At 42.3% G+C, this 21,801-nt stretch overlaps 1 protein-coding gene across 6 annotated transcripts in view; it reads left to right on the plus strand.

The window, feature by feature from the left end:
- The window catches only part of DZANK1 (double zinc ribbon and ankyrin repeat domains 1), a 35,107-nt gene that overhangs the window by 3,506 nt on the left and 9,800 nt on the right, over positions 1-21,801 (plus strand). For 5 of the 6 annotated variants that reach the window (XM_054024265.1, XM_054024266.1, XM_054024264.1 and 2 more), the window contains exons 4-14: positions 1,329-1,446; positions 2,749-2,845; positions 3,650-3,774; positions 5,247-5,329; positions 5,773-5,890; positions 11,850-11,963; positions 13,188-13,280; positions 14,754-14,876; positions 15,838-16,002; positions 16,705-16,933; positions 21,270-21,373. In XM_054024265.1, coding sequence (XP_053880240.1) covers positions 1,329-1,446; positions 2,749-2,845; positions 3,650-3,774; positions 5,247-5,329; positions 5,773-5,890; positions 11,850-11,963; positions 13,188-13,280; positions 14,754-14,876; positions 15,838-16,002; positions 16,705-16,933; positions 21,270-21,373 — 1,369 coding nt within the window. Of the gene's footprint in view, positions 1-1,328; positions 1,463-2,748; positions 2,846-3,649; positions 3,775-5,246; positions 5,330-5,772; positions 5,891-11,849; positions 11,964-13,187; positions 13,281-14,753; positions 14,877-15,837; positions 16,003-16,704; positions 16,934-21,269; positions 21,374-21,801 lie in introns of those variants that run through there. The other variant, XM_054024267.1, reaches the window with a different exon arrangement.

Below are 21,801 nucleotides of genomic sequence, written 5' to 3' on the forward strand. Positions count from 1 at the left end.
AGTTGTTCCATGGTCATTCCTAGATCATACTGTCTCATTACATTCAAAATCAAGCACATGATATGACAATGGCACAATATTCGGTCATGCAGCATATGTGGGTATGAGAGCATTCTCAGGACTCCCTCTTCCCAGACTTCAGGCCTGACGTATCAGTGACATGCTTAGTCAGTTGGGAGGGAGGGAGAGTGCTCACAATGCAGCTCTTAGAACTCCACCCTAAGGGCTCTCTTACTAGTTATGCTCCTTAGGAGATAGTAGTACTGTTCCTGTCTTTTAGGCTGACAGTTAAAACTGCCTGGGATACCAATGCGATGTCAAAGTATCCAGTGATTCACAGATATATAGTAAATTTATAAAAATGTGCATTAGCTTTCTAGCAATATGCTCAGTGGATATTGAACCAACAATGAGGACTTGATCCTCCCTGGCTCAGGTGCAGCGTTGCATGTATAAGAGCAAGGTAAAATGTGAGGGAGAGGACAGGGAGAAACAGGGGACTTGATCCTCCTTCAAGGCCATCAAGTGTCTTCTGACTAGTAACAAAACTTCACATTTAAACCCAGTCACATCACACACGCTCACTCTCTGCCCTCTCCCATTTCCAAGGGAATGGAGACTTCCACTCCAGTTGGAGGACTGTGCCTATTGTTCCTTTACTGGCAATCATATGTTGCCTTTGCTCATACTTGCCCTGGAGTGAAACGACCTTGCATTCCCTGTGCAAGGACTTGCAGGATCAAGGCTTATATATAGTTCTTGGTATTGCTGTCCAGACCATACTTTTTTTTTTATTGTTGTGGTTGGGAAAAGACACGTTCTCAGCTCCTTCATCCCATGCTAAATGAATGGCATGGACAGTGAATGTCTGTGGTATCAATTGTTAGCAAGGACGTATAACGAATGGTGTGGAATGGCAAGCTGAATGTGGCTCAGTTTTGGAGGCAAGTGCTCCCATTCCATGTGGCATTATCACCTTCCCCCCCCCACCCCCCCACAAGTGAGTTGTACAGTAGGAGGGACAGAAGGAGGACATGGATTAAGGCATATCAGGAATATCTTATGTAAAAGGGAATCAGGTATTAAAATTATCCATAGTTTCATCATTTTTAACTGGTAATTTTTCATCATCCATAGAATTTCCATCGTTTTTTGAAAGCACTGATTGATTGGGAGTATGACGGGATCATGGCAGCTTGCTGAAATAGCAATCTGGCTAGCAGGAGGAGTTTCAATAAAAGACCCATTTTCACCACTGATTTCCTTTCTAATAATACCCATCATTTTGTGCTATAGCTACCTGTAGCCTTTTGATTATTAACTTTCAGAGACTGCAGGGAGAGTGCCATTGTAACAAAGGTATTTCTGGTAGAATACGAGCCACCAAACATACTCTTTGCTGATGAAGATAATGATGAGAATTTTCTGAAAGACCTCTCCAACCAGGCAAGTTACAGCAATGGTAAATCCCTGTTTGACCATAACATTTTGTATTATATTACAGAGAGACAAAATCCAGGTAGCTGTCGAGTTTCATTACTTTTATTTCTTTATCTGCCCATCTTTGTTGGTTTTAACCTTTTCTGGTATTGAAATCTATGAAAGTTCAACCATACCATTCATTGGTTCTTTATTGGGACAGCCAATTAAAACTATTGTATACATCTCTTTTACTTATGAGCTGCTGACATTATGCAAGAATGGTTTTGTTTCAGCTGCTAGTAACTTACAACATTTGCCATTCACCCTGCTCAGGGAATGTTTTGTTTAACTGACAGGTTTATACAGAGATTTCCTTTTGGAAATAACACTTCAACGTGTCCCATAATGTTTTCTCTGGGATTGTTCTGATCTCATTAGAAAAATTAACCATCTGAAAATGAGAAGTCCAGAAAGGGCCAAATCTTGAAATTCTTACTCAGAGCCTGGTTGTGCCCTGCTGCTTGGGTGTGCAAGGGGGGAATGTGTACAAGAAATCTGGTCCCACTTGTACACCACCACCATGTGCGACAGCCTGGTGCTACTATAGTTCTTGCACTCCACCACATGCTGAGATTGTATCCACTTACTATCTCCACGGGGTACAAATCTCATTGGTTGTGAAGAAATTTATACTGTGAGGGTGGTCTGGTAGTGCAGTGACAACCCTCCTCCTTCCATACCTTTCCGTTCCCAACCCACAGACCTGGACACCTCCTAAGTCCCTTCAGGGGAGTTTCCATGTAGTTAGGGTAAGGGAACAATACTGCAAAGACTTGAATGGGGGAATGAAATGATCTCAATGATGGGGAAGGATGATCATTTTAGCATCTGTGTTTTAGGCTATGTCTACACAGGCACTTTTGTTGGTAAAACTTTTGTTGGTCAGGGTTGTGAAAAAAACACCTCCTGAGCGACAGAAGTTTCACTGACAAAAGCACTGGTGTGGACAGTGCTATGTCAGCGGGACAGGTTCTCTTGCTAACATAGCTACCGCCACGTGTTGGGGGTGGTTTAATTATGCCGACGGGAGACCTCTCTCCCGTCAGCATAGAGCAGCTACATGGGAGACCTTACAATAGCGCTGTAGTGTAGACATGCCTAAGACGTATTGGAGGGGAATGATATTGTTATCAGGGAAGCCAAAGGAGACGAGGCGACAATAATTGAGGCGAGTGATGACTAGACTGAGCATGGGCATGTGTTTGAATTCAGTGTTCTAAGGAATGGGCCTGTGTGGTTATAGACAGGTAATCTTTGTATTCGTAGGAGCTGGAAGGTGGACTGTCAGTCACAAAATTAAAAAAGAAAGGAGTGAATGGGGAAAGCAAATCCAGCTGGAATGATACAGCCCAAGAGTTTCAAGGTATGACTGCATTAAAGCCAAATTGGACCTTAACCCCACTGAAAGTAGTTGGTAGAAGTGTATTTTTCTGTTCTCTGCAGGAAACTGCAGATAATCTCACAGATATCTCAGAGCCCAACCATTCTCTGTGAGTTCACACGTGCTTATGCTTAACAATCTGTCCCAACTTGTATTTAGCTTAGACACTCCGGTTACCTTTTCCAGACCTGAAGAAGAGCTCTTTGAAGCTCAAAAGTTTGTACCGTCCCCCAACAGAAGTTGGTCCAATAATAGTTATCACCTCACCTGTCCTGTCTTTCTCGTATCCTGGGACCAACACAGCCACAACAACACTACAAACATTTAAGTTAATGGGAGTTTCAGATGTCTTAGACACAATTGTGTCGAGGGCCTGCAGAGTTTTGCTGCATAAGGAGTGCAGGATTTCACCACAAGGCAAAAACGAAAACTTAACTCACATTTTATTCATGCTATAAATAGCTATGATAATTGATCCTGCTTACGAGCATAAGATCCTAAAGCCATTGCTCACTAATTTACTTTTGGATGGAGGTTTTAGGAGAGGAGAAAATCTTAAATTAGGGGAAAATGCAAAAGGAAACACTTCTTCAGTGAGGAACTTGTGATAGATTTCCACTACCAGAAAACTGCTTGCCAAATAACCTTTTCCAAAACGGCTAGAACTGTTCTTAGATATTGGGATGTGGTCCTGGGATAACGTGTGGCATAATGTTAATCAAATCCCATGTTTTTCTGAAGTGCATGATAGAGGAATGATGGAATGAAATTTGGCTGTAATTTTAGACTTGGAGGTAGAGAGAAGAACTGTCCACAAGTCTTTGAAAGGGCCACGATTCTTGAATGGTCATTTGGAAACACCGGGTTATAGAGAAAAGTCAATCTCACCACCACCACCACACCAGTCCCAGGTAAATGAAACAGTTACTGGGGGAAACAATAAGGGCTAGGCTGAGAGTTGACTCTCAGCCCAGCGTGAGGGAATAGCTCCAGAAAGGATCCGAAAGTCAGAGACATCCCTCTGAATCACAGTTCCTCCAGAGCTCCTGCTTTGCACCCAGTTGGAGGCAGGGAAAGTTGATTGGGTTGGCCCATTTTCAGAACCAACATAGTTGCTGGCTGGTATATAAAGGATGCAGGTTGAGGGCTCTTCTCACTCCCCATGCACTACCTTGCAGGGGACAATATCATGTCTATGGGCCTTATTGTTCCCTCAGGTCTGGATTTATGATGAGTGAGCCCTGCAGGGTGGCCTGAGATCCCTTTACTCTCCTGCACAGCCATGCAGGACTGGGTGAGAACTGAGCCCTAAACAATTAAAAATGTTTGAAGGTTTCATAGTCATCCTCATTCCTTCGTCCATCTAGTTCACTTATCTGCCTATACTGCACAGTACTGATTTAAACAAGCTGGTGGTGACAAGCCTGTCATACACAATTCTAGGAACGCCCAAAGCAGAACTCAGCCATCGTTAAAGACTGATGAGGCAGAGCAAATTATTGATGACTGACTCTTACTGTTTCTCTTTCTAACTTGTTAGTGATTGACAGACCTGCAGCAGTAGTAGTTTCTGTTTGTTGAATACGGATGAAATTGTTAAAATTTAGGATCTGATCCTGCTCTCGTTGAAGTAAATAGTAAAACTCACATTTATTTTATCAGGAGCCGGAGGTTCTTAGTGTGAATCACAGATGAAATTCACTGGTTTAGCAGGCCTTATCTGAAGCCTCTGAATTGCAGTGAGTTTTACCTTGAACAATAAGCATTCATGTGGGGATGTAGCTGGGTCAATCGAACTTTTCAGTGTAGACCAGCCCTTGTTCTACACTGAAAAGTTAGGTGGACAGAGCTACATTGGTCAGGGGTGTGGAAAAGCCACACTCCTCAGACATAGCTATGCTGACCTAAACTCAAGTGCAGACTCAGCTATGTCAATGCAAGCATGCCTCCATTGACGTACCTAGCTTGGTTCAGTGAGGTGGAATTCCTACACTGATTGGAAAAAACCCTTCCATTGGACTAGGCTGTGTCTACACTATGGGGTTATGCTGGAATAATCTCTTAACTGTAAATGTACTTGGAGACTAATGCAGTGTACACACAGCCTGTACTGACAGAAGGGGTTTTTCTGTCAGTGTCAGAACACACCTCCCCAGACGAAGTGTTGACAGCTCTCTTTCACTGCCAGAGCTGCATCTATTCTGTGGGTTAGGTTGGCTTAGCTACATTGGTCAGGGGTGTGTTTTTTTACATCCCTTGCCAAAGTAGCTATGCCAATCTAACTTTTGAGTGGAGATCAGGCCAGAGGTAATAAGTCATTTATAATCAAATTAATATTTGACAGTGTGTGTTTCACTACCTTAAAGAACCATCTTTATTTCAGTTCATTGGTTCCGCAGTGTCTTCCAGGAAAAGTCTAACAAGCACCCAGACAATGAGAATCCAGAGGGAAACAGACTTCCTCAAGTAAGGTGCTTTTCCCCCCTGCTGTTTGTGGTGGGAGAATCACAAAGAAATTGCTTTAACAATTGAAGTGACAATGCTGTTAAATTAAACTAAAATGAGGAAGGCAAGTGTGGACATTGGTTAATAAAAGGGGATTGCTGTTGTCATGTTTTTAATGTTACTGTATCTTACTGATAATGTTTTATTATAGTGAGATGTAAACCTAATTAATGATCTGCCATCCCAAGGAATGGGGAGGGGGAGGATTGGTTTTACAATTACAGTGTGCAGCCCTTTCTCGTGTTGGTGAGCATTTGCCCAGGAGTAGTCCCAGACAGTGAGTGTGAGTAAGTGCTCACCAGTCTGGGCTCTTTGATCCCCTGTGCTGGGTTTCACTGCAGGAGGTTGCAGGATTTAGCAGCACAAATTGAGAACACGTTGAACCAGTTTCCTGTTATTTCTAGGTGTGCACATTGCTTAGCTCCTCGCCCATCTGATCCCTTTGCTCGCTTCTGTCAAGAATGCGGTTCTCCGATCCTGCCAGTGCCAGGGTGTCGCCTTCCACCCCCTGAAGGAGCTCAGGTCAGCAAAAAAATTGTAACCAACTCACTCCTATTTTGAGAATCAGCCTCCACAAAGTATATAAGTTACTGCTGAGGGAACTGTGTTTTCATCACACTTTCAGTTGGAAAATCCTGCTTTCTACGATTCTTCATATCGGTCAGTAACTTTGGCAGGAGTGACAATAATAATTTTCTGGTTTGTTTTGCCTGTGGCTTTCAGCTGACCAGGGCAAGTTTCTAATGGGATCTGTTTTTATAAGGATATTTTGGAAAAATAAATTATTTTTTCTTCATCTGTGCCAGAAAAAAGCGACAATATAGATACCCATTAGTGCTGCAGTGACCAACAAATCTTCAGAAACTGTAAAGTTCAAAACACAGACAGGTCTTATTCAAAAGCTAAACATGGTGCACGGTCCCATGACTTTTGCTGGTATTGCACTTAATGCCAGTATCATATAAGTCTCTGATTCTGGTATGTCACATATCTCTAAAAAGAGCACACTAGTATTCATGAACAGGAGGTGATTTTACAAGATCGATAGACCGATATGTGCACATCTGAGATCTCTCGGTTTAGCTAGGTTTTTATAATGGTGCCCATCACTCTCCCCCAAGAGATAATAACCAAAATTCACAATGAGCCAATGGTCTAATTTTCTTCACTATTCCCCCTGAGGCAGTCACAGATATGGCCACAGGACCCGATCCTGCAATGTACTGAGTGCCGTCAGCTCCTAGCAAAGTCATCAGAAAGTGAGGATATTCAGCCTCTTTCAGGGTCAGAGTTAGGAAGATTTTAATTGCAGACATGTTGATGTTATTGTACCATTTTAGCTCTATTAGGATCTAATTTAGCACCTTTCTGGCAAAATCTTCAGTAGTCAGTAAATTGTCCTCCTACCTTTGCAGCAGTCCTACCTTTCTTCTTTGTAGCATCTTGTATCCAAATCCTGGTCCTATTCATTGCAATCAATTGCTAAATTTTTACTGGCTTCACTGAGAGCAGTGTCAGACTCTGTTTGGAAAAGAAATTGCCTTTGCAACTAAGGCCCTGAATCGGCGGGTAGAAATCGACCTCTCGGGGATTCACGTAGCTGAATTTGTGTATCTTAAATCGACACCCCCCCGTAGTGTAGATGTAGCCTAACACTTTTGCTCCTTCTGTCTCATACAGGGGGCAGCATCCAATCATGAGCTGGTCAGACCAACAACAATGTAATTCCACAAGAAGGTGTCTGCACCCAGGATTGTACTCTCGGGTTCTGCAGAAATCTGACTGAATAAGCAAAACCAATTGCAGGTTTTGTTTGTTCATGAGCCTTTTTTTGCCTCAGTGAGCAATGTATAGGGTTAAATACCACGGAAGAGTAGATCTCATTTATTTCAGCCCCATAAGTGTCTCCGACTTGAAAAGCAAATGCAATTACTAGAGTCCACGCATAGATCTGATCAGCAGCCTGATACTGAAAGTGGAAGGGTTTAGGATCAGTTGTAACCCTTCCCTAGTGCTCATGATGGGGAACAAGAGTCAGTGGGACTGGACAAGGGAGTGTGACATTAACTAGAGAGCAACAGATCTTCATCAAGCTCCCGCTATGCCCAAGAAACCCCTCTGCAGGTACTGTCTTGGGATTCGACCTCTGCAGGTCTCAAGGGAATATATCAGAGAGGAGGGGCTAAAATGGAGGAGCAGCTACTGTACAGTCCCCACTGAGCCCCAGTGGATTTCTGAGGATAAATAAACCTGGGAGTTAATGCTGATCCATTTTAATATAATACAAAATACAGTGTGATATAAAGTATAGTGCAGCCCCGTTCTTTTAGAATTTTGAGAGCTTGTTATTTTTTTAAAAGTGTTATTAAAAAAGGACCATGCATGCACATGCTGTTAGGCGGTTATAACTCAGCCAGGGTCACTGAGTTGCAAGATTAATTTTATCATAGCAAAAGTGTATTTTTTTTCACTCTTTTAGTTCTCAGAACTGTTGATTAACTTTCTGCCTTCAGGCAGACTGGATCTGGACAATTTCAGCCTGAAAAGTGAAAGTTTGAGCCAGCTGTCAGCAATTAAAAAACAGCCTTTAAAATGGAACTACTTGGGTAACTTTGACTATAGCTGGAGCACACACTGTTAGCAATAGTTAGGTTTTGACATTGCCGCAGTATAATTAATGTTGAACTTGTTGCAGTTGAAAATGAGTATTATGCTTTTGAGGGACTCTGCATGTATGTTTTAATTATTTCTCTGATGGGGCACCCACTGCTCCCATCTTCTTTGCTTTTTGCATAAACTGCTCGGAGAGTCATAGGAACATAAGAAAGGCTATACTGGGACAGACCAAAGATCCATCTAGCCCATTATCCTGTCTTCCGACAGTAGCCAATGCCATGTGCCCCAGAGGGAATGAACAGAACAGGGAATCATCAAGTGATCCATCCCCTGTCACCCATTCCCAGCTTCTGGCAAACAGAGGAGAGGGACACCATGTAGAGTACAGTTCATTTATAGTGTTTTACTCTGCCACCTTCTGTATACTGTATTTTATGTTATTCAGCTTTACTACCCCTGTTACAAAGGGTAGGGGAGAAGTTGTCTCCCTCCACCCAGAGAACTCCTCCTTCTGCTCTCTTCCTCTCCCTTGCTTTGCTTTTTCCACTGCTTCCTTCCTGCGCTCTTTTATCCAGTCTCCTTAATGTGCTAATTAGCTCATTCACTCCCCAGCCCCAATCAGATCTGCTCATCAGGAACTCCTCTTCTTAATCCCCTAGGCCTAATTGATTAAACAGTGACCATAGTGCTTCAATAGGCGCTGATTCCTAGCACTCTGTCACAGTCCTGTGATTTTGCTCACATAGTCACAATAACACGAGGCCGATTTAGATGCACAATTCCCATTGGAATTAATGGGAATTGTGTGTCTAAATCCCCTAGGTGGCTATGAAAATCTTAGCCTAGAGCTCTGTATAGCTATTTCTTATCTATTAAGCATAATCAGGGTGTTTGGTACTGTACAAAACATAGAGATAGCCACAAGTAATAGTCTAAGACTCTGATCCTGAAAACACTCGAGTAATTTCACACATGTAAGCAGTCCCAGTGATTTCAATGAGACTGGTCACATACTTAAAGCTAGTTAGGTGTGGGTTTGCAACATTGAGGCCATAATTAGTTAGACAATGCAGACACATGCCAGATGATGGACAAATGTCAAAGCAGTGTAGATTTCACTTTCTTTTAAATGTTACATTAGACACTTAGCATGAACTCCTGGCCCCACTGAGATCAGTGAGAGTTTGGCCATTGACTGCAATGGGACCAGGATCTGACCCTTATTACATTGTGGCAGAGATGATTTGATGAAGAAGAAGGAGTTCCAAGCATGAGGGGAAGCATAGAAGAAAGTGCAAAGACAAAGGCCTGAGGACATGCAGGGACATTTAGTGGGAGATCAGAGTAGAGATGTAGGCAGTGCCCAGCTTGAATGAAGGGAAAGATGCGAAGTTTGAATCTGACATGAATGCCAGTGGAAAGCCAGTGAAAGGAGTGGTATGGTCAGAGTGGCAGGAGAAGAACAAGTTTGGCAGTGGCATTTTGGATAGATTGTAGGGGTTGAAATAAGAAGCAGTGAGAACAGGAAATAGGAGGTTATATCAGTTGAGAGCTGACCAAGGCCTGGACAAGAGTTATAGTAGTAGGAATTAGAAGAACTTTTGGGACCTTGAATGATATGGTATATCTATGGAATAAGTATAGCCGTAATTGCATGGGTAACATTGATTCTGCTGTGTTAAGACTGCATGGATCAAAATAAGTAATGTTGTGGGAATCAACTCACTTGTCCCATTATCCTAAAAATGATTCATAGCAGAGTAATGCCAAATGATAGACACAGAAAAGCAGCAGTTAGTTTTTGGTAAGAACCCATCCTGTAATCTCTGAGATCACATATGAGGAGAGAGAGATTGTTTGAAACAAATGAGAATATTCTCCCTCAAACACTGTCTTACATGTCAGTACAGTACTCATGTTGGACTTGTTTTCATCTGATAATAGTAAGTAAACACCAGGCCCGCAGAACAGCAACAGCCTCCTTATTTAATCTGATGAGATGGGTATCTGGAAGAGAATGTGAATTGACTTGTTTGTGAATGGCAGCGTTATGCTGGAATTAACTCTTATAATGGCACCATTAGAGTTCATCATCAATTCCAATGAAACCACTATTTTGAGGGGGGTAAAATTTAGCTTTAAAATGTGTATAAATGGGCTGACAAATGAAGTTAAAAATTTACACTCAGGCCTCTATTTTTTTGAGCAAAACTTACCTTATATGAGTTTGTCCTTTGTTTTTGTTTTCTTAGTTTTACTGGGCTTTGAAAAACAGTACCTGCAATCTCTGCTTTGTCTCCCCTTTCCCCCAGCTAAAGTAACAATAATAATCTTTATTATTTGTAGTGCAGTGGTGCCAGAGGGCTTGATCAGGACTTTATGCTAGGCGCTGTACACACACACGGGAAGACCCAACCTCTGCCCCAAGCTGCTTAGAATCCATTTTTTAGCAGAGCACTTGTCTAATGGGAATAGTTCCTTTTGACAGCTAGGGTTCATGACGCTTTTTAGTATTCACTGTGTATTATACACTGGTTATTATGCATATTGGGGAAAATCTTGCCCCATCTATTGCATGGCTGTAGAAAGCTCTGGGCCCATTGGAACTCACATGGTTCCTTGTGTGGTGGGCTGCAGCAGATCGTGTCTGGTACGGGGCGCATGTCTGCGAGGCTCATGGGGGAGGTGTAATTTAGGGGCATGGCAAGAGCAGCTGATCTGTGGAAGTATGCACATACAACTGTTCTCCTTGTGCAAGTAGCCCTCAGGCACATAGCATCTCCCTGGTCGACTGGAACCTAAAGGCAGCGATAAGTGCTGCAGAATGGCACTCTGCAGCCTGGAGGGAAAATTCTTTTCCCTTCTCTTGAAGCACCCATAGAGGTCCTCGGTGTACTCCTGTGCAATGTAGACTCCAGCTCGGGCGGGGCAGGGGGGGAAGTGGGGGCCTTAAGTGAGGATGAGGTCAGGGGTTCCTGCTGTTCCCTTCCTCCTCCCTGTCCCCACTGTGTTACTGTTGCAGCCATAATAGCAGCTGTGAAGCTTCTCTACAGAGGCACCACCTTGTCGGGGGAAAGGAATCCTTCCCCACCACAACCACGAGGGCTACTCCAAGCATAGCCTAAGATTTAGCTACTCGGGGCATAGCCCAGGATTTAGGTCTTTAGGAAGCAATTGCCAGAAGCTGGGAATGGGCGACTGGGGATGGATCACTGGATGATTCCCTGTTCTGTTCATTCCCTCTGGGGCACCTGGCATTGGCCACTGTCAGAAGACAGGATACTGGGCTAGATGGACCATTGGTCTGACCCAATGTGGTCGTTCTTTTTTTCTATTTCATTCCACTTTCCTGCAGTGTGAATTGCCCTAGATATTTCATTGTAATGCTCCATGTGCTGCAATGTGTACGTTCCTTAGTATTTCTTACCCACGAAAGCTTATGCTCCCAATACTTCTGTTAGTCTCAAAGGTGCCACAGGACCCTCTGTTGCTAGTATTCCCTGACACCATACCTCAGAGGAAAGGAGCCAGTCTGTTGTGAGTGTGTTATGACTGAATGCTGAGGCCCTTACTCAGGTAAATGTCCCACTGGAATCAATGTGAGACTTTTTTCCTGAGTAAAGACTAAGGACTGAAGGGTTTGGCTTATAAAGAACCCTAGTAACGACAACATCTTACCATTTGTAGCAGGAATAATATGTAGTGTAGGTACTTCCTAACTCAGCATGTAGATATATAAAAATATCAGGCCCCTGTGCCTACTGCTTTACCCTCTGCTAAGTGATAATATCGAAAAGTCTGATATTAACTTTCGTGAGAGTGTAATTTTCCATTCTAAAGAAACAGCATGTTGTCTTTTGTACAGATGGGACTATGTGTCGAATGCAGAACTATGGTGCCAATGAACACACCAACTTGTATTGTCTGTGAGGCCCCTATAGCTCCACAGCTGCAACCCCAGGCCAGCATCTGCTTAAAGGTAATTAAGAATCAATGTAACCAAGAAGTAAATTACCTAGAGCTTGGTATGTTTCCTGTAGACGATTTTGTTAGAGACGTTTTGATTCCGTTTGGCTTTGGCTCTTTACCTTGCCGCAACTTTGAGTTAGTAGGATTTAAAATGTTTATTGAACAGTAGCTGTCATTAAAGATCGACCTCAGTGGCATGACAAGGCATGTTGCACAAGACCACAACATGTCAGTAATATCTATTTGAGTAAGGTAGGGAGGCATTTCTTCTGCACAGTATAGAGTATGTTAATTTGATCTGTCTAGGCATTTATACCTTACTCATAGCTATTTTAACTCTAATAAATCTGTCCTCGCAAGTCTATTTACCTCTTTTGATTGTGAAATATTACTTGTTATATGGGAATGGCACAGCTGGAGCTGGGGTGGGGGGGGAGAGACATGTTCAGGGGGGTTCCTGTGGGATGCAGAATGCAGTCTCAGCTGGTGATTCTCAGCTAGCGTGGTATTGTGGGGTATGAGGGGCTGGGGAAGCATTTCTGGGAAAGGGAGGAGGCTGCTGAAGGAGGAACTGAGGGAATGGGGATTGTCAGACAGTAAGGACATTCACTGGCTGAGGACTTGTTTTTTTTACAGTTGTCATAGACCTCAGCCCACACTTTAAATGGTTTAGAGCAGCCCTAATGTAGGTACAGGGGCAAACCTAAACCGATTGAGCATGGCTAGTGTGGACACACTTGTCAACACTAGAATTTGTCATGCTCATAATTCCTAGCACCAGTGGAAACTCACACTCCGTAGCAGTAACCAAGGCTGCCCAGTGAGATCTCCCCAGGAAGAGTAGCCCAAAGGTATAGGTGTCTTTCTTTTGATTTTCATTGCAAATAATAGACTGTCTGCAAGGAACTGTGTGTACAACTGAGCAAATATTGTAAACAGCCTGAAGGGAACACTGATGTTGGAGCCCCTAAGTCAAATGTCTTGCCAATTCAACAACACTGCCCTCAGCTGCAGATCTGCATGGCAACTGGGCAAGGTAGCTTAACTTTATTAAAGCCCACAGTGCAGGAGTTATTTGAGCACTGTGCGTGCACACTTGAGGGAGTTCCTCCATCTGCAGGACTATGCGACTGCAGGCTCAAATCCCTATTGAGCAGATGGTTTATCCTTACCGTCCTGTTGGTTACAGTTTAAAATTATCCAATGATTAGTCTGTTTTTTCTGTATTTTAAAGGGCAAAGTAATCTGTCGGGTATGTGGCACCGGAAACCCTATTCACATAAAACACTGTGTGACCTGTGAAAGCAGACTGCCTGAAATACAGACGGTAGGGTTCATGCACAAAACCGTCACACTTGGTTACAGTGAATGAACTTCATTTTCTTTGTCTTGAAAACGTGGGGCCAAATCTGGCCCTGTGCTGGGGGCTGTGCTTTCTTTTGTGTAGCCTAGGGGAGAATTCTAGCACCTAGCAGCTCTCCCTTTGAAATACCCTGCTCCAAGCTCTACAAGATACTGGAAATCCCATCATACACCTTCTTGTTTCTCCCGCGGGAGCCACGATTGTACAGTGCTGCTGTCTCTGCCGAAAGGTGCTTTGAAAATGTCTGTCAAAGGTGATGGTCTTGACTCAGTTTCCTGAATTTAGTGACGCTTGTGTGTGTTCAGTTCTCTTTTAAATTGCAGTTAAAAACTATAAATCTTGACAGCAATGATGGGTAATCGCAGCAGGAAAGACCACTCATATTGATTTAAAATGCTGTGTGTATTAGTGACCTTTTAATTATTTTTGTTATCTCCACTTCCTGCATGCCCCATCAGCGTACAACTACTATGCTTGTTTTTGGCAGTGATTCTGTCCAGAGGTGAGAGAAACAACCGTGAATTTTCCCTCTAAGATCGCTGTCTGTGTCATCTTCCAGTTTAGCTGTGTTCATTTGGCTGGAGTAATTTTTAATTTCTACCCCTTAGGCAAAATCTCTTCTAAATGCCCAAGGAGAGATTTCCTTTCGCTAAGCAGGGAGAGCTACAGGGCTGAGAGAAGACAGTAATAATTTGGATCTCATTGCCTATTGGTCACTATGACAACAATGCTAGATCTTAGCTAAAACTACCAGGACCTGGGTGTAGAGGTTTCCTGTACAATCCCTGTAATCTTGAAAATTCAGTGGGACTACTCACAAGCTTTAAGATAAGCACATTGTGCACTCTGACTGGTTCGTTGTAGTGGGGTTACACTGAGGAACTGACTTACTAGCAGTGAAACAACTATAGAAAATGAGAGATCAAAATAAATGCAAAACAAGTGATCTAATCCCCCCTGGCCCTCCACTCACGCCAACATTTTAAGATTTACACGAATCTTGCGAACAAATTAGAAAATGTGACCAATATTTTTCTTTTGTGGAATGTAATTTTTTCAACATAGCCTGTTTTCATTTCAAATTTTCCTTATGTCCCCATGTTTCTAGCTGAATAATTGCACTATTAAAAAAGGACAAAATATGTTAGGAAATAAGGTTTTGTGGTCAGATTTCTCAGGGGATGAATAATGGAAAGTTAGACACACACACAACTATTTAAAAACATATTTGATTGTATCCTTTAAATGAGAAAATTCCACATTAGATCAGAGTAAGCCCAATGTTAATTCACTGCTGAAACCATTGCTTTAGACTGAGCATTCCCTTAGATTGAACATTGCTTTGTGCTTTCAAATTGGCTTGCTTTCACCCTCCCCTTATTTCCCCTTTGGTTTTCTTTTACTGTAGCCTATGAAATTCTTGTTTTGCTTTACTAGCCTGCACTCAGTGGAGATACACCCCCACCTTTATCAAGTCATCTAGGGAGAACAATATCCTGCTCAAAATGCGGCCGTGATAACCACTGTGATGCTCGTTTCTGTGACTGGTGTGGAGCCAAGGTATGCTCTTTGGCTCAGGCTTCTGTAAAGACCATTTTCCCTTTCATTGGCATTTGGTGTTTGTGTTGACAAGCCTGGTTTTACGCATCTATGACCTGCAGCAATTCCATAGCGCCATTCCCAGGAATCTTGTGGGTTAGGACATGTTTTTATATTGTTACTATTTAATGTTTGTATACAGTGCTATAGATGCGCAGAGCTCAGTAAAGAGAAATTAAAGACATAGGATGAAATTGCAATCCCATTAAAGTCAATGGCCAAACTCCCGTTGCCTTCCGGAGGGCCAGAATTTCACCCATGTTCCCTGCCCAGAGGAGCTTTTACCTAAAATAGTCAATGTAAAGATGTCCCCATGTAATGTATTTCTGCAACCACATTTCTATAACTTCTTGTGCTAGATTCACCCCCACCAGGATGGGGAAATTCAAACTGTATCTTCTAGGGCCACATAAAAATTAGAAACTCTGCTATATATGCCAGTGAAATCATGGGTTTTCATAGAGAGAGGGCCTGGGGAGGAGTACAGTGGAACAGACAATTAACTGAGATGCTTTGACGTTCCAGAGTGCCACAGTACTAAAGACAGGGTTTCCAAGAGGAGAAAAATATTTTAAAAGTGCATTTGATACCAATATTTTAAGGTTGGTAGGCCTAAAAATTAACCTATGTAGATGCTGATTCCATCTGCAAAACCTTACCTCTGCATGGCCTGGTTCAGCCACAGTTGACTGTGATGAGCTGCACATTTGGTCTGGCTTTTGTCAGGGTATGAGCCTGGTTTAGAACTGGCAACCAAGGTCACCAGTCTAACAATTGTAACCACTATCACTCTAGTTTCTCTAAATTCATGCTGGTTGGTCTGATTGGTAGCCTTATTTCTGGGAGTACAAGAAGCTAGATCTCCATTGTGCTACATATTTATGTGCTCCTATGATGACAATAGTTTCATTGTACTTTTCAGCCAGGTCCTCCTCCAAGCTACTTTACTTGCTTCAAGTGTGGTGCAAGCAACCACCCATATGCTAGATTCTGTGGATCTTGTGGTGTTTATATTGAGCCTCCATCAAGACTGGCCTCTCAGAATAGCATGCTATTGGATGCTGGAGATACCTTTGTGTTTTCTGAGGTAAGTCATACAGCGTGACAAACGAGGCTGAGACCACAGTAGAGAGACTGGTATCCTCAGCTGGTATAAATTGGTGTAACTCCATTGACTTCTTCCATCTGAGGATACCATGTTCTGGTCGCAAACATTCTGTGAGCAGAAAAAGAGGTTACATACATTTATTGAGGGAATTGTTTGCTGTGGATATTTACTCATCCCTAATCATTATTACGTATAGCAAAATGAGAACCAATCCATCTCTTCTTAAAGTGTTTGCTCCTTAAGTACTATGATCTGGTTCTGACACAATCACTCACAAATTATATCTGGCTAATTTAAGGTTTTCTTTGATAATGCACATGCCACATTGTTTTAAAAAACTATATTTTAAGAGAAGATCATAATACTTAGCAAGCACAAATGTGTAAGGGTATCAGAACATAAGTCAATTTCTATTTAGAAGAAATAGGCTGCATGGGTTTTTCTGAGTATTTGTGATATGCGAGGGTGGCATTTTTTCCAAATGTTAACTGTAATCGGGCATTATTAAAATTCCGCCTTTAAACAGTTTGCATCTCTAATGACTTTTTCATTCTAGAATTGTTTTTACACACGTGGTTTCTTTCCTTTTTTGGTGATTTTTTTTTCTTGTATAAAGTTATATAACTATTAATTACACTTTATTATCACTTTTGTCATCCGGGCACTGATCTTTCCTAACAGGATAAAGGATTACGGACTCGAGCTGCCTGGGAGCCTCTGGTTGTTTCATTACCAAAGTCAAGACTAGATAGAACAGAAAGAAAAGACAAAGGAACCCAGACCATTGGCCTGTTCTACCCATCCAGCACACTCTTAGAGAAGAAGGAACTTGAGCTGGTTTCTCTAAAAGAAAAACAGGAGAAGATGAGTGATCGCAAGCCCCTGCTCACAGCCATCAGTCCTGGAAGAGGTTAGAAATAGTTCATGATTGCATATGGTCAGCAAGGAAAACTTCCCCTGGTTCTGAAAAAAACTACCGTACTTTACCTTGTATTCTTTTAAAATGGGTCCTCTGTGGCATAATCCCTTGAAAGGCCACTCTTTTACATCATTACATCATCTCTCTTCCCACTAATAACTGTACACCCTGTGTCTGGTGCTTTGATCTGAGACCCCAGCCCTTCTCTAAAGCACAGCAAGCGTTCACAGAATGCACCAGAATTGCATTATAAGGCCTTTGTGCAGCTTTACCATTTGGCTGTGATGTCTCATGAGCAAAGGGTCAGACTTGGTCCGTATTTGGATTGGAGACTACCAAAGAAAACTCAGGTTTTGTCTGAAAGTGGTGTTCACGTAATCAGTGATGTTATTCTTTCTGGCAAAAGTGGCATTTAGTGCTGCTGGAGGCACTGTCTTTTGGAAAACATGTAAGGGCTTGTCTGCACAGGGACATTGACCAGAATAGCTATTGCAGAATAAACTGTGGAAACAGATTAAACTAAATTGGAAAAAGGCACTATTATTCTAGAATAAAGTGTCCACACAGGCAGCTCTTCCGGAATAACTATTGCAGAATAGATTATTCTGCAATAACTATTCTGGTCAATTTCCCTATATAGACAAGCCTAAATCCAACATCTTGACTGTTTGCGGTCATTAAAAATCCTTTACGATTAGGGATCTTAGCCTCAGTGTCCTGGCAAAATTCCAGTTTAGAGCCAAAAGAAGCCTTAAGACAGACTCCTATAGCGATATTTGAGCACCTAAATAAGTGGCTTGATTTTCAAAAGCACCCAGCAGCTCCCACTGACCTCATTAATTTCATGATGTGTTCCAGTCTGTCAGCCCGGAGGATACTTTAACTTGTAAAGAGCTAGTAGAGCCTCAATACAACTAATGGCCAGCGGTTCGGTGGGTTGATTTTTTCCCCAGTTGGTTCACCCATCTGTAGCTATTCTCCCATTCAGTAGAGTACCTAACTCTTAGAACACTGGTGTTTTTCAGTGTGCCAGCCAAAGGACTGGTTAGAATGATGTCTATGTCTATAGTGTAAAAAAAGGGGTTAATGCATCTTTCAGGCCTTCCTACATTTTTTGTAAACATCTAGGTGAGGCTTTTTTATTTTTAACCTATTACAGTACTTGGGGAATCACTCTTCGCACTGTCTTGCTGTGAGGAGTCTCCTCCCAGTTCCATCACTGCCGTGAATAGAGTACTTGACTCAACCTGTCAAAGAAGTTATCTTAGTCAGAGATACTGGTAAGGGATTGGCCCAAAAGAGGGCTGAGAAAATATTTAACTCTAAAGACTTTTGTGTCTGTGCATCGGAAGTGCAGCTTTCACCCTGGGAAAGAGAACTGCCTTCACAGGGGCAAGTTGGGGAGAAGCTTTGAATTGCTTTGTATTACAGTTGAACCGCACCAACTGACATAACGTTAGAGTCCCCAGAGGCCTTTGCTGAATATAGAGAGGGGGTGGCTGGCAGGTCGTTCTCCATTGGAATCCCCTAGGCTTTGGCCCACACATCCATAACCGTTTGTTTGTTAGCCCACAGGTCTCAGCCTTCCACATCATCATCCTTGCTTCATGCTAAGCTACATAGGCTAGAGACACTTGTACCAACCCCAGCCATTCAGTGACACCCAGGCTGGTCTCAGTTATACTGGCCACACACATCCATCATTTCTTCAGTGCAACTGTATTTGACTTATGACATTATTGCTAAATTAAAAAGCCAAATAATTAAGGTAATTGTTTCCTCCCTAAACAGATAAGCCTCCTGCACTAAATAGACAATCAGCCTTCCAGGGAAAAATGAACAGGTAAAGGCAATTTGGAGGGATAGGTCAGTGGTTTGAGCATTGGCCTGCTAAACCCAGGGTTGTGAGTTCAATCCTTGAGGGGGCCATTTAGGGATCTGGGGCAAAAATCTGTCTGGGGATTGGTCCTGCTTTGAGCAGGGGGTTGGACTAGATGACCTCCTGAGGTCCCTTCTAACCCTGATATTCTATGAACAACAAAATAGAAGTGTCAGTTTTCTGATCTGAGCTCTATTTTTTCTGTTGTATTTTCAGTCGGTTTTGAACAGGAGCCAAAAGCATTTGCAAAGTAAATATTACACAGAAGCCATCCCTTTTGTAACTGTAATGTACAGTAAATCAGTCCGATCTAGGTGTAACCAGTTAATGACAACATGAGTTCAGATGTTCAGTCAAGGCTGCCAGAAATCCTTTAAGATACATAACAAACATAAGTAGCGTGAAGCCAAGCACGCATATGTGTATTTCTGGCGTCCTGGTTTTACATCTTGATTTTTATGTCACAAGCACCTGGCCCAATTTAACCCTGGCCTAACATAGTGCAGCTATCACTGACTTCACTAGGCGTTGCATCTACAAAGTAGTAGCCCAGTTGTAAGGTTTAATTGTTACTTTAAATGAGTATTTATTTAAGTCTGTGATTTAGTTTAAAGCAAAATGCCTCTGCTTTGGAAGCCATTGGGGAACAATTTGGGGTACTGTAGAGATGAGTACCCCTTAGTTTGTTTCTTTAAAGCTTATCTTGATGATCAGTACCCTATAAGTCTGTTGTTTCGCTTTACCATAATTTCTATATGGCCAACCTTTGAACTTGTTGATTTTCCTTCTAAGCCTCCATATCTTGATTTTCCTCAAGGGCAACAATGTTTTGAGAATCATTTCTTTGTTTATACTTTGACATTTTGTTTTTATATAATAAAATAGCATTTATATGGCAGTAGTGTCCAGAGGCCCCTCGTTGGGTTGGGCCCCATTGTACATACTGATATTAAATCAGGGACAACTGTTTTTTATCTAAGTATATAACAGCTTTGGTACAGCGGATCCTTTCTAAGAATTAGCGACAGAATGGAGAGAGCCCACCCAGTATATTTTCTCTTCTGCTCTTGGCTTGTCTTATTAAAGCCGCACAGTACCATTCTTTTTCTGCTTTGGCTTCATGTTCCTATTCTGGTCCTACAGCAGGTCAGAGTAAGGTCAGGGTGATCTTACTGTTTCGACTAAATGAGGCTTGTCACACCTACACTGTTTATTTACTCTCTGTACTTTCTATAAGTGCACTCGACAGTAAAGTTGGCTGGATCCTGATACACAGCCACTTAAGGTTTAAAACGAGTCCTTCCATCCCTTTGTCCACTAAACACAGAATATTGCATTGGAAATAATGGATTCAGATTGCAAAAGAATTAAAAATAAATCCTACTCAGACTTCTTATTAATTATTTAGATTGTGGCAGCACCCAAAATGTTCTAGATATTATTCACCCCTACCCCAAAGAGCTTGCAATCTGATAGACAAAGAGCAGACAGAAAATTGGGGAAAGAGGTACAACATACAAGCAGAGAGATCAGTGTTAAGACTGGGACATCTAATGGCAGCTCCACATTGTTGTTTTTTTGTTTGCTATATGCATAAATTGTCTCCAGCTGCCCCCTAGATGCTACCTAGCAATTAGCTAATTTCTCATAGGTGCTGTCTGAGAAGTGAGTCTGGAAAAGGGAACTGAAAGATGAGAAGGCAATTGTCAGTTGTATCAGCTCAGTCCATTTCAAGAGGAGGGGCGCCTATGGAAGAAAGTACAGAGACGGTTTCATCTGGACTTAATGAGCCAATATTGTTTCGTTAGAACGCCTCCCATTCCCCACAAACTGCATGTCAAAACTCAGCCTTATCTGTATTTCTTTGTGATTATGCCTTAAAATATACTCTCTCTTTAGGAAATTATAAAGTATTTGTCCAGTAATACAGTCTATAATACAAACTGGAACCCCTTATACCCTGTTACAGTGTATGCAGTTTTCAGACCTGGCTTCATTTTTAACTCTCAGTGAGATCTACAAAGCAAGCCACATTTTCTGAAAATCAGTTCAGTCATGCCTGATAACTCAGGCTTAATATGGCACTAACACTAACCTTTTTTTCCCTGGAATTGTTTTATATTCTCTGTCACGTAGGGCTAGCTTGAGTCTTTAGACTCAACACTGAATATGGGGCAGCACATAACTTTTCCATCCCAAGAGGCACTCTGGGAAGGAATGACTCAGCGCTCCACTTTTGATCTGAGGGGAAGTGTGTTATTTCACCCCTTTATGGGGTGCACCTTGCTTCTTTTCCTCCTCCTTGGTCAGCTGGATTTGCTACAGAAAAACGCAGCGTTGTTTGTCCTGGTCAAAATCGACAATTCTTTACTTACTGCACCACATCAGTGGAAGAGTTATTGATGACAATTACAGGGTATTTTCATATTCATAACTCCTACTTTTTAGGGTACTGGAGAAAACAGTTAGATCATGTCTGCGCTCATCTTAGAAGCTATGCTCAGAACAACCCAGAGTTCAGGGCTTTGATCGGAGAACCTCGAATGGGAAAGGTAAGAAATAGCATTTTTCTTGTGATGTATCAAGGAACGATTGAAGAGAAAATAAATCTGATCAAAATACTGTTTTATTTTCTAGAAAATTAGCCCCTTAGGCCATGTCTACACTAGAAGCGCTTTACCAGTATAGGAATACCAGTGCACTGTACCAGCACAGCGCTCCTAGTGTGGCTGCAGCCATACCAACAAAGCAGCACTTTGTACGGGTATAGTAAACCCACCCCCCCTGAATGAAACAAGCGATGCCGGTTGAAGTGCAGCTTTGCTAGTCGAACTACATCTACATTAGGGGGTTCTGCTGGCACAGCTGTGTTGTTCAGGGATCACACACCTCTTCCCATCCCGACCGATATAGCCACGCAGCAGAAGTCTGTAGTATAGACCTGGCCTAAATAACTGTGCCAATTATTGTCTTGATTCAT

This window comes from Malaclemys terrapin, chromosome 3, assembly GCF_027887155.1.
Source record: "Malaclemys terrapin pileata isolate rMalTer1 chromosome 3, rMalTer1.hap1, whole genome shotgun sequence".
NCBI lineage: Eukaryota > Metazoa > Chordata > Testudines > Emydidae > Malaclemys > Malaclemys terrapin.